At 43.8% G+C, this 15070-nt stretch overlaps 1 protein-coding gene across 1 annotated transcript in view; it reads right to left on the minus strand.

Moving 5' to 3' along the window:
* Positions 1-1126: 1126 nt before the first annotated feature.
* The window catches only part of LOC308322488 (moesin-like), a gene marked incomplete at its 3' end in the record, with an annotated part of 30029 nt that continues 16085 nt past the window's right edge, over positions 1127-15070 (minus strand). Inside the window, exons 10-15 of the mRNA XM_080773767.1 lie at positions 14828-14991; positions 14526-14656; positions 12915-13075; positions 10052-10144; positions 6449-6682; positions 1127-1291 (exon numbers count right to left, since the gene is read on the minus strand). Of these exons, the coding sequence (XP_080629893.1) occupies positions 1127-1291; positions 6449-6682; positions 10052-10144; positions 12915-13075; positions 14526-14656; positions 14828-14991 (948 nt within the window). The remainder of the gene's footprint in view (positions 1292-6448; positions 6683-10051; positions 10145-12914; positions 13076-14525; positions 14657-14827; positions 14992-15070) is intronic.

The raw sequence follows: 15070 nt of genomic DNA on the forward strand, positions 1-15070 counted from the left end.
ACAATGTGTACAATGGATAAACTGATCTGGATGCTATTAACTAACATTGCTAGGGGTGCCTTGGAGCCCCCTCAGGGAGCCCTGGCCTGGGGGTCCCAGGACTGCATTGTCTTAATTTTATAAAAGTGCTTTTAGAGTGCAATTTTGGCTTACACTCCAGACAAGATAAAGACTCACTACCGTAAACAAGAAGGTCATCTCTATACTCGGAGGGAGACCGGCTATTGTATTCCTCTCTGTTTTAGGACAGAGGAAATCTCACAAGATCTCACCATGTGCTCCGTGCACGTTCAACGTCTCGGTCTCATTACCACCAAGCAACGCCTTCGTTCACTCCCCTGAGAGATGAGGCGCGGAATCAATGAGTTGTGAAGTCAAGTGGGACTCGAGGGAATAGTTAACAACACAGTCTCCCTCTCAAAGCCGTACTGTAGTGCACGGAAGGAGAACGTGACATCACACCTTTTGAAAGCAACCTGAAAAGCCTCCCAAGATGGACTAATACTGCGACCGTTGAAATGACGAGCGGATCCCGTCAAAATCTGTACCCATCAGTCACCCGTGTATAGAACGGCACGGTGTTGTGTTGAAAGTCGAGACCAATTGCTATGTTATGTCTGCTTTGACCTTGTAACAGGCCACAATATCTCACAGCATAACAGGACAGAGATGAACACAGGATTGCACTGTGCAAGATATCTGAAACTGGTTATTTATTCATGATTTATTTCCAAGAGACCACATTGACAGTTTCACACTTACCCCCCGCTTAGTGCTTACCCCCACACTTTCTGTTATTAACACATTCTCATGACTGTATCCCACAAAATCATATGTAGGCTATAATCAACTTGATACTAGCTATGTGACCACATAATATTGACACTTTAAACACGTCTTCTGTCTATTTCACAGTGGTGCCAGACTGCCAAACAACACTGTAAATGATAGTTATATAAATGAAGGGATACGAGATAACAAAACCTGTAAGATCACACAGGTTTATACACTACTGTAAAGTGAAGGTGTATGTTAGGTTATGTTTTATAGGACGCCAGGGTTAAAGAGGTCAAGCATCTCTTTCTGCTCCTTCGGGGACTGCTGCTCCACCCTACAGTAAACTCTCTCACATGGACTCAAATTCATCGATGCGCTGCTTGGTGTTGCCCTGGCGAATTTGACGGAGCGTCTTGTATTTGTCACGGCCGTGTTTGACGTTCTCGGCGTGGATCAGGTCGTTGGGCGTCATCTTGCTCTCATCCATGGCCGCGGCCAGCTCTGTGCTCAATTTCTTTTGCGAGGAACACACACACACACGCACGCGCGCGCACACACACGCACACGCACACAAACACACACACACACTTTTTAGCAAAGTACCTTTCACACCGAAGGAATTCCATGTGATTGATTGCTCTCTATGTTCTTGCCAATTATCAAAAAGGGAAGAACCCATGGGCCCAATTATGTTCCAAAGCCCCCCCCCCCCCCCCCCCCCCACAGCACTACCTAGAATGGGCAGTCAGATGGGTACACCAAAAACACTTGACGACTACCCAGTTTTTAAGGCGTTAGTGATTCTAAAAAACCATTTATCATAAATGATTTACTGACTGCCTACAGTATTTACATGATATGTGTGCCCTATAGGAGGGACTGTGGTAAAAGGGCCATAGCTATAGGGCCATATAGGAGGGGCTGTGTATACTGTATAGGCTGAGGGGCCTATTATGTACACCCTCAAGGGTCCTTAGTAGTCAAAGGTTTGTCTATAAGTTTAGAATAGTATAGAATATAGAATATAGCAGGAGTATAGCACAATAACAAGCCTTTCATTTTTTATCTTGCAGTTCCACTCATCTAGTGGGTTTTTTTATACGACTGTATTTGAGCACTCACATTGGAGCAGGTAATCAGAGGAAGTGCACCTGATCTGCATCTTAATAGAATATTGCACTGAGACATTAATATACACAAGGCGCTTCAGGGAGACGCTTCAAAATGAAACTACACAAAATCCCCCTCTGGGATAAGTTTTATATTATTAAATTCACCTCTCTCTAGTCTCCTGAATGTTCGGGAACTCTTAAGTATTATGTTTACTCTAGTGATTTAGCCTATTGATACTGCAATGTGGCAGCTTGTCACCCTCGCTGTAGTTTTTATTTCAAAATAGATAATTATGTCCTATGATAGAAACATAGAAGGTTACAACGCATCACAAAAAGAGGAGGCACGGGTTAAAAATGAGAGAAAGACAATATTCTTTTAAATTATGAATACGCATTCAAATATTATTAAAAAAGAAAGGTGTCACTGGGGATAATAATCCTTTGATATTGCGCGGACCAAGACACTCCACTGCAGGTCCGTGCCGTGGCAGTGTTTCGCAGGTCCTGACGCGGCAGCTGCCGATTACAGCCGCGGCGGCAGTGTTTCCTCGGCTTTCTCAACATGCGTGGCTGGTTAAGACTCACCCGTGTCGACCACGGACGGTTAGCTCAACCGTCTGGGCAGAAAATATTCGGCCGAAAATGGCTAAAAACTCATTTTCGGCCTATTCGGTTTCGGCCCAAATAGGCAGATGATATATCACCGAATAGTGTATGCAGTTAATGCATTCAAAAGAGCGGAATAAATGTTTTCTGGACCCATACTAGTGATTATTATTTAAGTTAAGTTTTGCCATAACCATTTATTTTGCCATAAATCAGGTAGATTTAAGGTACGGCCATGACAGCAATGGTAAAAATATATATAATGTAGGAGCCGTAATGTGTGGCATTCTAATGTGCTATTATGATTGACGTAAGGTATGTAATGGGCACTGTACAGGTAGTGGGCGTGTCACCGGGGCTGGGGCGCTGCCACTCTAGTTTTATGGCGTTACCTGTCACTTGGGTGAGGGAAGTTGGATAGAGAGAGGAGGTGAGCGTGGGAGAAGACAATTCTGTTGACAATGTTGCGGCGGTTTATAGGCCGCCGCGAGGAGCTAAACATGAGATTAAAGAGACGCTTGTATGACGCGCACGCACTGAATTCAGGTCCATTCCAGCTGTAGGTTTTACCATTTATTCTTGTCACCACACGTTAAGTTACAACAGTTCCCAGGCTTTAGATATAACTGAAACGTGGTTGTTAAGGTGAATAAGAGGTGCGATTGATACGGTCAACAGAATTGTCTTCTCCCACGCTCACCTAAGTGACAGGTAACGCCATGAAAACTAGAGTGGCAGCGCCCCAGCCCCTGTGACACTCCCACTACCTAGTAGTGCCAATTAAAGTGACATACCTTACGTCAATAATAATAGCACATAGAAAGCAACATATTACGGCTCCTTCATTCCGGCCCCTAATTATGGGAACACAATAATTACAATCATGCATTAGGCTATGTAGGAGACAGTAAGAAAAACGTTAAAGACGAGGTCTTCTTCTTCATGCCAAAAACGACAAAAATCCGCATAATAAAGTGATATAGTCCATCACTCACTGAGTCCAGTTTGGGAAAAACCAAAGTCATAGTTCGTGTGTGCAAAAAATGTCAATCATGTGTGGCAGTGTGTGCAAAGGTCTATGAAGCGTCACACAAGCGTCTCTTTAATCTCATGTTTAGCTCCTCGCGGCGGCCTATAAACCGCCGCAACATATAATATTAATCATATTCGGATATGCGGTATTCGGTTGTCGGCCAACTGTTTCCTATATTCGGTATTCGGTTTTGGCCAAGAATTTCCCTTTCGGTGCATCCCTAGAAAATACTGTACCCTATCAATTAAAAAGGAAAAAAAAAATGATTATATTAGACTCCAGACAATGCGTTGTCGGTGAAGACACACGCATGGCTGGTTAAAACTCACGCGTGGCTTCCCTATGAGGTTCGTTAGGGTTTGGGGGGGAACACTGCCGCAGCTGTTATCAGCAGTGTGTGACGACGCCACATCTGACGCCGCTGCCGGAGAATGCACTCGCTCTATCTCCGCTCTATCTCTATATCCTCTATCTTCAGGTCATGCCAAGATTTTGTGGAGAGGATGACTCGCATTGTCCATTAATGGCCCGCATCTTATATAGTGTGTGTGTGCATCGCACAACAACAGACTCAACAGTGATTCCGGGGCCTCTCCCACAGTACTAACTATAAGCCAGCCTTCCTCACCGGTTCGTGACCTTGTCCATCACGCCTGTGCCTCCCCAGCAGACTGCAGTGCAGAACAAGATACTTGCCACTGCTGACTGGTAAAACATGTATATAGCATGCTGCTGCGCACACCTCAAAGGATCTGAGCCACCTCAGAAATAAGAGCCTGCTCTGTCTTTTTATAGACCGTCGTCTAGTCTGTGTTCAGAGCCCAATCCAGGTTCTGAATCCATGTGAACTCGCAGGTGTACTTGTAGTATAGGACTGTATACTTGTTCGATATCTGTCCCTTGGACATTGACAGGCTGGAGAGGAGCAGGCTTGTTCCTCCGATACAGTCCACCACCATCTCCTTATAGTCTTCTTGGAGGTGTTTATTATTATTATTATTCAAATATATTTTATTGAAGTTTTGCACATTTAAGCACAGACAACAGATACTGTACATGACAGTCTTGGAGGTGTTTAGTAGGAGGCAGTCCCTGTCACTCCATTCCCTGAAGGGTCCCTCTCTATATCCCCTCCTGCCCATCCTTTGACACGCGCCACAATGGCGTGGGTTGATTAGCACTGCAATTACCGTTGGTTTCTCATGTGGTTTTCCCTTATTTTCATGTTGCATGTTTTCATAATTATATTAGATTGATCGGACAGATGAGCTCTCATTTAGACTATCATGACGAGCTACAATATATTTTTACAAATCACACCCGTGTGAGGTGAGGGGCGCTCTTACATCACGTCGTCATACGTCATCCAATAAAAAATGAATATACTTCTTCATGAATTCATTTGTCAACTTATGTTATTAATTATCTTTTAACCAATGTTAAAAAAACCTATCGTGACACTATGATCATGTATAAGATGACAACTGAATGTATATGTAATACATATATACAAGCCCGAGCTGAATTAAAACAGTTGCACTGTTTAGATTTGCTCGTCACATATGACACATATGACATGGCATTTAATGTTTGTGTTAGGACAAAATAGCCGATTTGCTCGTCTACATATGACATTAATTCTCCATTCATTGTCAATGGCATTTAATGTTTGTGTTTCCACAAAAAGCCAATTTGTTGTTCAGACACACATATGACGTAAATTCTCCTTTCATTGTCAATGTGACAAGAGTTCAGGTCAAAAAAAGAGGTATATTGGAATCAAAAATCACACCTGTGAAGTGAGGGGCGCTCTTATACATCATCTCATTCTGGCCAATCACAATTTGCGTCCTCACTATCTTAATTTTTTTATCCTTACACACTTTTGTCTTCGATGTTTGCGCTTACACACTTTTGTCTTCGATGTTTGCGTTTACACAGAGCCTCAAAGCTGTACATAGGAGGGGCTAGCGCCCCTCAAAAATATCTATAAGCCAGTTTGACCTTGCGGAGGTGTTGATATCTAAAAGGAACAAGCTGACCTGTTACTGGACACTTGTCTGTACTGAGCACGAAAGGTCTCTGAATAAAATAAGATGGGTAGGATATATGAGATACTGGTACAACAACAACATGGATGTGGATGCTGGATGCTCCTATAATTGAAACACCTTGTGATAGGCATGTCTTGTTAGGCAAAGGAAGTGGCACAGGATGACTTTGAATCCCAAAATCCCAAATCAAGGACTTTGGAGGACAAAGTACTCACATTTCCACTTTTTTATTGGCACACACACACACACACACACACACACACACACACACCAATACACGCTGAGGGGTTCCGGATATGATCATCCATCAGAGCATTAAAACACCTGTATTCAGATACGTGTACATTGGCTAGCTTTGATTAGCTGAGTTTAGCTCTAGCTTTTTTGTCCATATGCATTTAATAAATCGTTAGCTTGCAAAGACCCGTCAGCCTTTATTGACTGTGTGTGTATATGTATATATATATGTGTGTGTATGTATATATACATACATATAATATTTATTTATATTATTTAATTTAGGAAAATCTGTGGCAGCCTATACATTATTTTATTTATTATTATTATTATTATTATTATCTTTTGAAAAATCTTTGCCTATAATGACATGCCCAACATAGGAATTGCAGGTTGGAAGTGGTTAAAAACACCATCGGGGCCCATGACGTAAATCACCGTCAAGTTCAAGTGCACGGTCATGTGGCCCCGAGAGACGGAGATTGATAATCTCCGTCACATTAGCGCTATAAAAACTGATCGCATCTACCGCCTAGAGGCGCTTGTGGACGACGGGGCACATTTTTATTAATGGATTAAATAGGCCCGGGCCTTAAAACAACATGTCAAAAAGAACAAAGTCTGACCTTGAGGCTTCTCCTCAGCCTCTGGTTCTTCTGCGCCTCCGTCATCCTCTCCTCCTCGCTGCGGTCACGGACCACGCCGGGCGACGTCAGCTCAGCGCTGGCCTCGGCGTTGCTCTCGTCCGTCTCGTCGTGATCTTGCATGTGACAGTGCACCGTGTCCTGGATGTGGACACCCATGAGTTTAACCTTAAGCTCCTCTTTGGTTCGCTCCAAATCGGCTTCCACCATCACGGCCTGTTAAACGCACGCAACGCAACGCACGCACGCACGCACATAGACACACCACTTGCAGTGAGCTCTATATGGTTATATATATATGAACAGGGATGCAAAAGATCTGAAACCTTCCAGAAATTATGGACATTCTGGCCCGGTTTCAATAGATAACATCTTAATTTATAATATTGGTCAGGTCAGAGAATGTGGCCCAGTTTCAAGAGAAAGATCTTTTTCAGAATATTGTTCATTCAATGTCCTCTATCACATTTACAGGTAATCTTCCATCGCATTTAATAGGAATTCAGTAGAATGATTCCATGCACAGACAGTATAGCATTCTCACATCGCAATGTCTAGTGCATTCTCACATCACGCATACACTGTACAGTGCATTTTCATGCATCATATGCACATTGTACTCCTATGATTCTGAGCACCTACAGCACACTAATGCACTGCCACTGAACCCGCGCTACTCCTGCACTGTCTATAAGCAAAAGGACTATACCTGTTTTCCGCCGGTACGTTTATACTATATTAATGATGCGAAACCTGCAGAGCCGGTTCAGGCAGACAATTCAAAGTAGTGCCAAGTTCTCAGGTGATCAGTCACATGCATGCTTCGCTGGACTGGAACGGGCTATTTAAAAATCCCCCATTTACCCCAAGGGTATGGGAGAGGACAGATGTTCTACGTCGTGATGTGCGCCGTACACTCACTGGGTGGCAAACTGGAGCTATGGACGTTTGATGGAATGCATGGAGGAGAGCCAGGTGAGGTGGACGGGCTCATGAATAAACATTAAACAACACTATCTTTTGAATGAACATATCACACCATGTTTTCGGAAATTGGAGGTGTTTAAAAGAGCACCCTTGAACACAGTATTCGCTCTGGCAAATTCAGTCAGTATTTCCGGCTAGACAGCCCAGTCAGAAACGTACTCTATTGCCTTTTACATCCATACACACCGCATGTAATAAAATGATATACTGTGCAAATAAAAAAAACAAGAGACCTGTATGATATGTCTTATTTTGTTTCCCTGAACCCATTATTTTGAACCCATTTAGGCCTAAGGGCAAATCTAAAAACGCCTTCTAAAGCCTGACCTATATGTTTTCTGAAAAACTTCAAATATTTATATAGCAGCATCAATTTTTTTGTATTTTTTGAATACTGTACATACTGTACAGAACCCAAAAATGGGTTCCCGGCCTGAGGGGGGTAAAACACCAAAAGGGGTTCCCGCCCAGAATGGACGCTACCCGCTACCATTAAAAGATGGTGATTATTCATGAGCTCTTGTTGGCTTCAAATGCATTCCACCGCACTTCCAGCTCCAACTTGCCTCCTAGTACCTGACGAACGCCTACAAATTATAGACAGCTGGACCAAGACCAAGAAAGTGACGTCCTCGCCTTATTTACATATCCATGATTTACCAGCTCATTCCTTACTCTGCTGCTGCTTGCTGTGCTGTTCTGAAGCTCAGCGGTTGTGTTTCTATGATCCCCTTTAGGGCGTCCAACTATTTCCTTCCCTGTAATATCTATTGGGCAGATTTTATTGTCTCCACCAGGCCGAAGGCATGGGGAGACGAGAGAGTATGTTTTGCCCTCCGTCCGCGTGTCCGTCCGTCCGTCCGTTAACAGCTAATCTCCGGCACCGTTAACCCGGTCGATGTCAAACTTTGCACACACACACTCCCTGGATGCCAACGATGAACCTCTGCCCCACATTTTCCAGAACAGCCCGTTATAGCGCCACCATGAGGCAGCTTTTCACCATTTGTACCTATAGCTGCACCGATAATTTTTTGTATATTATTACTCCTCCAGATTTTGTCCAAAAATCCCGCAAATCGTTACACAGTATCTCTATAGTCATGTGTTCAAGACGGATCTGTCTGATATGTCATATTCCATCGTAATTGGCTAACATTGGCTTTCAAAGTTTGCAGGATTGGCCCGTTTTGAACAAAAAGCCTCATGAACGCAGCGTGCAATTTACTGTATGTGCAATCTTTCGCACAACACATTTTTGGAACAAAATTCCTCAAATCATCCAATTTCCATCAAAGGCATGAGAAGAAATGGCACCCTTTTCACATTGGCCTATTATAGCGCCACCAGGAGGCCACAACCTGACCTGGCCTGACGGAGACCTGTGCCCCGAGGGGCACTTTTTCTAGTTATAAATATTTTCATGCTTACAGGGAATGAATAAATTGAAACAACGCCTTGATGCGAACATATGCCAACAGTACTTATTATGCTCATAGATTTTGTTATTCTGACTGAGCTGAAAATATGGTATTTCAGTTAAGTAACAAACCGTAGCCTAAAACAACATTTTGCTCAAAGTTATGCTAAATAATTAAATACTGTAAATTAGCACGGGATTCGTTATAGGTGAATTAGACATCCATATTAGACATCTATGGTGCTGCTTGTGGATTCATTACATTGTAACTGTACATGTAGCCCTTTATTTATCTGCATCCGATTTGTTTTCAATGAGGTCTTTATTAATGTATTGTTTTTCTTATTGCCTTTATATTGTACATGTATAAGGTATACCTTTGAAAAAGAGAGGTTGCTCTCAATCATCCTCCCCGCATAAATAAAGGTTAGCGAATGAAATGAATGAACAAAATAGTAAATACATTTCTTGTATGTAGGTGTATGTATGCATGTAAATGCACGGTTCCAGAGCACAGACGTTCCAGATGAATTAAAGATGAGGCTCTTGTGGTAGAGAACAAAACAAAACAATACCAATTGCTCGTGGTTCCATCATCGTCTGCTCACCGAAGGCAGGAACTAACACGTTCCTCAGCCCTCATCACAGAGCATATCACATAAATTTCACATTAAGTTTCTATTAAATGCCCTTTTTTCCGTGGCTGTGATCATGCTTGATTGATGGTTTAGAGCTGAAACCTGTTCGTTTTTGCCCTAAAAAACTGAAGATGATGCACCCACGACTCAGTGCATGGTATTGTGTTTGTTTTGTACACACGCACACACAATGCACACACGCACTCAGGCACGCACTTTTAGAACTTTTAACTTTTTGTTAAAAAAAAAGTCTCTACATTCTGGGTCTCTCCGTGCTCTTTTAGAAAATAAACGACAAACTCTTCCTTGCGTTTCATTTCCCCTTAACCCTGGAGATTACACTGTGCATAAAAAGCACACAATAAACACGCACTGACGTCTGAACGTCTTCTTTCCACCTGCTCTGGTGCCAGTGCATAAAAGGACTGAGTATAACTTCTGGGTATAAGTTCCCAGTGAACATAGTTGGGTGTGACTTCTGTTTTACCCACCGTTTGACTCCTCATCTTTAATTCATGTGGAACATCACCTCACACTCACCCTCTGCTGCCACCTCTTTGCCTCTTCATCCTTTTTCTTCTTGGCTTCCTCCAGTTGAGAGATCTTAGAGGTAAGCTCCGCGAGCTCAGTGGCCTATAAGCACACACACACACACACACACAAACACACAATATTGATCTTAGATCTATAGAACTAACACCGAGGGCCCTATTTTCATCAGTGCCTTATAACCCTTATCCCTAAACTTCTTGACTTTGTTTTTACTATTTTGATAAACATTTTAAAATCGTTCGACTATAGCTGATCTATCGACATGTTGTGAGCTTGTAGATCGGCTATTTGGACTATTCAAAAAATGTTTTTCAAAATAGTAAAAAAAAAAAAAAGGTGGCCCTATTTGTGTGTGTGTGTGTGTGTGTGTGTGTGTGTGTGTGTGTGTGTGTGTGTGTGTGTGTGTGCGTGTGTGCATCTGTGCGTCTGTGCGTGCTGACTGTGTTTCCATCTGGTCCCTCTGTGGATCGTAAACATGACCTTGTGTGTGTTTTTTTGGTCAAACTGGGTTTCATTCAACTGACTAGTAATGCAGAGTGCTACTTAGTGTAGCCTACCCTTGAGCGTGTGTGCGCATTCACGTGTGAATGCGCACACACGCTCAAGGGTAGGCTACACTAAGTAGTACACGTGTGTGTGTGTGTGTGTGTGTGTGTGTGTGTGTGTGTGTGTGTGTGTGTGTGTAGTCAGGGCTACTTAATGTAACTTTAGCTCAGTCATTTTAAAATAGTATAGTATAATTTCTCGTGTTTTCCGTAAAGCAACAAACCCAGACCAATCATTTGTTAATTAAAGTTAATCAATTGTCCAATCAAACAGAAGGTAGTTGATCTACAAGCTCAAGTCACGATGACGTGTCACAAAGCTTGTAGATCGGCAGATTTCCCCAGGATGTTGGCTCCAGGGCTAGGGCTCAGGTGGTTATAAGAGACTGTATTCATGCTGCTCCCACAGCATGAATGCTCCCAGTGAACAGGAGCTTTAATCATATGCTTGATCATGAATTGAATCATGAGCTGGTATGCACAAAGAACCCTAAGCAACCACTTCTTAAACCCTATACACTTACTAAAGTGGACATGAGTTGCCTGTCTAAACTCACAACAACGCATGCAACGTGACACAAGTTGTGAGATTGTAGATCTGCTATTCGTTAACGTGCCAGAATGTTGGAGACATTGTTTCACCGTCTGTTTAAACGTTGTCGAATGTACGACAAGACTAATGAAATATTGATCACGGGACTGTCTGTCTCAAGGTTTTGGGCTGGGCGCCGACTTCTAATATATCACACAAGAAGAGACAAGAGAACAGGACCAGGCCAGGAAATCAGGCCAAACATATAATGTGTCCACTAAATACCTCACTTTAACAGACTGAACAGACTTTAACAGCGTGGTTAGGTTAGGTTAGGTAAACAAACCCTAACCAGGCATGGGTTAGATCTATTATGAAGATCAATTTGCTCGTCCGTCCGTCCGTCCGCCCGCCTGCCCTCCTGCCTGCCTGCCCGCCTGCCTGCCCTCCTGCCTGCCTGCCTGCCTGCCCGCCCGCCTGCCTGCCTGTCCGCCTGCCCTCCTGCCCGCCCGCCTGCCCGCCCGCCTGCCCTCCTGCCCGCCTGCCTGCCCTCCTGCCTGCGGTCGGTGTGCAGCCATGCCCGTATAGACTGGACATACCCGCCGGTAGCAGCACGAAACAGTGTGAGTGAGTGAGTTCTTGAGTTTTTCATCTATAGCACCACCACCATCCCTCAAATACCATTACGCCATATGGTCGCACCAGACCACACCTAATCACACTCCCACACTCAAAGTCACACAGCCATTTGGAATCTATAGACCACACAAGGCCTGTGCGTCGGTGGGGAAAGACACCGAAATGCACTTCGCGCTGCAGCCACTTTCGCCTTGTTTGTTGCGCCAGACAAAGGACAAGGCCCTTCATCTTGTTTTGTATATTGTGACGGATACAGGTCAAGTGGGCACCTTGGACATCTGGGCACCAATGATGTAAAATTGGCTATTTTGTCCAAAATGTTAAATAATATATATATATATATATTTAAAAAATGGTCTTAAGTAATATAAAGTACACATCATTATGAGATTAAATGTTATCCTTCAACTTATTGTTTATGCCCCAAAATGACTGGATATACAGGTCTTGTAGCAATTTGTAGCAATTGTAGAAATATTAGACCTTAATTATTGTCGAATGTGTAGTGATGCGCATAGAAGCAGGGATTGAACCCCAGTCTCCCACTCGCCAGACACGAACAGCACAACCTGTCATGCCAGGAGGGCTGTTGTGGTGGGCCGGGTCTTGGCTGCAGGGTGCTACAAACACCCTCCCTTGTCTTGTGGAGTGCATCCTCGCAACTTCACACTTCGTGCCGCGGAACACCGCACGCAACAACCTCCATCATGTCCCTCCTGCAAGTCCTGCCAACTACGACAGATTGTAGCGATGCGCAGGAAAGCGGGGATTGAACAACCAGTCTCCCATGCACTCGCCAGACCGACACACACAACCTGTCGTGCCAATAGGGCTGAGCCCCCGATTTGCAGGGCTTATTGTGGGGCAGGGTCTTGGCTGGGTGCTACACACATACAATGATCGTGTACTGTATTTTAAGGCCATTTTGACCTGAGATCAGATTCTAAAAATGTCTTCTACACATCCTGACAGTTTTCCGAAAAAGCTATGTTTCTATGTCAGTCGTTCTTCGATTTTTCAAAAATAAGCAGACCTACAAGCTCATAGCGCGCCACTCTACGAGCTTGTAGATCTGCTATTTTTCAATAGCTAAAGCCTAGCATAATTGTTATTGTTGTGTGACTATAGTGTGCACCACGTTCTCCTGGTTCCGCTGCTGGTTGTCGGACTGGTCCAGCAGAGCGGCCTTGGCCTCCACAGCGGCCCGGCAGTCCATGTCCAGCTTCTCCGCTTCCTCCTGGAACATGGTCCTCTCCTTCTCCAGCTCCAGGGCCCTGCGCGTCTGCTCCTCCAGCTCTGAAACACAATTTACAATTTAGGCATATAGCAGACGCTCTTGATCCAGAGCGACTTACATTAAGCAAAAACTAGCCTGGGGTCCACCTATGCTTTCTACGGCATAGGCAGCTCCCGGCAGGATCCGCCGGGAGAATCTAGACACAGCTGCGCGACATGAGACTGATTAATTAGAGCGACAGAGAGAGAGAGGAGTTTGTGTGTGTGTGTGTGTGTGTGTGTGTGTGTGTGTGTGTACGTGTGTGCGTGTGTGCGTCAATTTAACAAAGGTGCAGACGATCAGAAATCAGCAGAGAGTGATGTTTGCGCTACTCTATGCCAAATTTAAGTGGACTCGGACCCAGACTTTGTGGAAATAAAAACGTCTGGGTTTCCGAGGCTAAGCAAAAACAAAAGCATGGCATAGCCTACACATATAAAAAAGTAGTTATCATGAATCATGTATAAACTAAGAACGTAACAGTGGCGTATCTATGTCAACTATACATACTATACTATATTATATATTATACAATATACATGTGTACTGTAAAGTGCTATGACTACATGAAATGCAATTCTAGTGCTGTCTACGTACGCGCACACGCACACACACACACACACACACACACACACACACACACACACACACACACACACACACACACACACACACACACACACACACACACACACACACACACACACACACACACACACACACACACACACACACACACACACACACACACACACACACACACACACACAGACACACAGACACACAGACTCAGTGGTGGAAAAGGTTAAAATGCCCAAAAAGGGACACAAAGGCAAAGAGGGGGTTAGGCACTTTGATTTACAAATAATACATCATTAATTCTTGTAAAGTGTGAATGGAAATAAAACATTGTTTTTCATCCCGCGAGCTGGAAATAACTATTTTACCATGTAGCCTACTAAATTTAGAGTGCAAAGAAAGCCTTTTCCATTTGCATAGCGTGACACATATTAACTAATATTATTCCAAATGTATCGTGAATGGTGGGATGTTTTGTTTTATAATCTAACATTACGTTAAATGTCACAATCATATCACTTTAATCCGCCTACTGGCATACAAATCCTTCTTAGACACTATTTAGCATCACCATAAAGGAGTAAGTAAAATGTATACATAATTACATAAAGTACTCAAAAGTACCCACACAAAACATGCGTGCATGCCAGACACATGACACACATGTGTGAGCGCGTGCAGGTCACGCACACAACTCATTACAAACACGGATGCATAATTAGCCACACACACAACAAAGCCGATCGTGTTATTCTATTATAAACGTCGCGCTGAACCCTGAACTCAGAGCTATATTTCATTATCCTTAAGACATGCCGACTCTGACCTTCAACCAGACACAGAAACTACAGCAGCAGACAAGAGACATTTGTATTCAGATTGTCATCTGACCATCCTGAGCTCTCTTGGTCTGCTCCTCAATCTGCCTCAATCTCTCCATCAGCTCCATGGTCTCCCGGGCAATCTTCTCGGCTTCCTTCTCAGCGTTCTCTCGCTTCTTCTTTTCACTCTCCAGCAAGGCCCTGCAGAGTGAGAGGAGGATCACGTGTAAAACAGACAACTCCATCGACAAAAAAATATTATGAAGTATGAAAACTCAGCAGTTCTCTCTTTTTTTTGTTTTGAGGTTGAGGGAGTGCATGCGAACTGTCAACGGTAACGAGCACAGCTTGAGCTCCGTCTAACCTTCCCACCTTTCCATCTGCCGTTTGTTCTTCTCCTCCTTGGCCTGGGCCTTCATCTGCTGAACCTCGATGGTGTCAGGCTTCCGTCTGCGCATGTACAGGTCATGGTTTCCGATGCACAGCGCCAGGATGCGCTTGTTGATGCGGAGACGAGGGGCGTAGAAGACAAAGTCCTTGAACGCAAAAAACACAAGCCTGTAAAACATCTGGGGTTCCGTCCCATGAACTTTAGCACCGAGTTTTTGCTTCCTT

This window comes from Protomyctophum bolini, assembly GCF_963924005.1.
Source record: "Protomyctophum bolini genome assembly, chromosome: 10".
NCBI lineage: Eukaryota > Metazoa > Chordata > Actinopteri > Myctophiformes > Myctophidae > Protomyctophum > Protomyctophum bolini.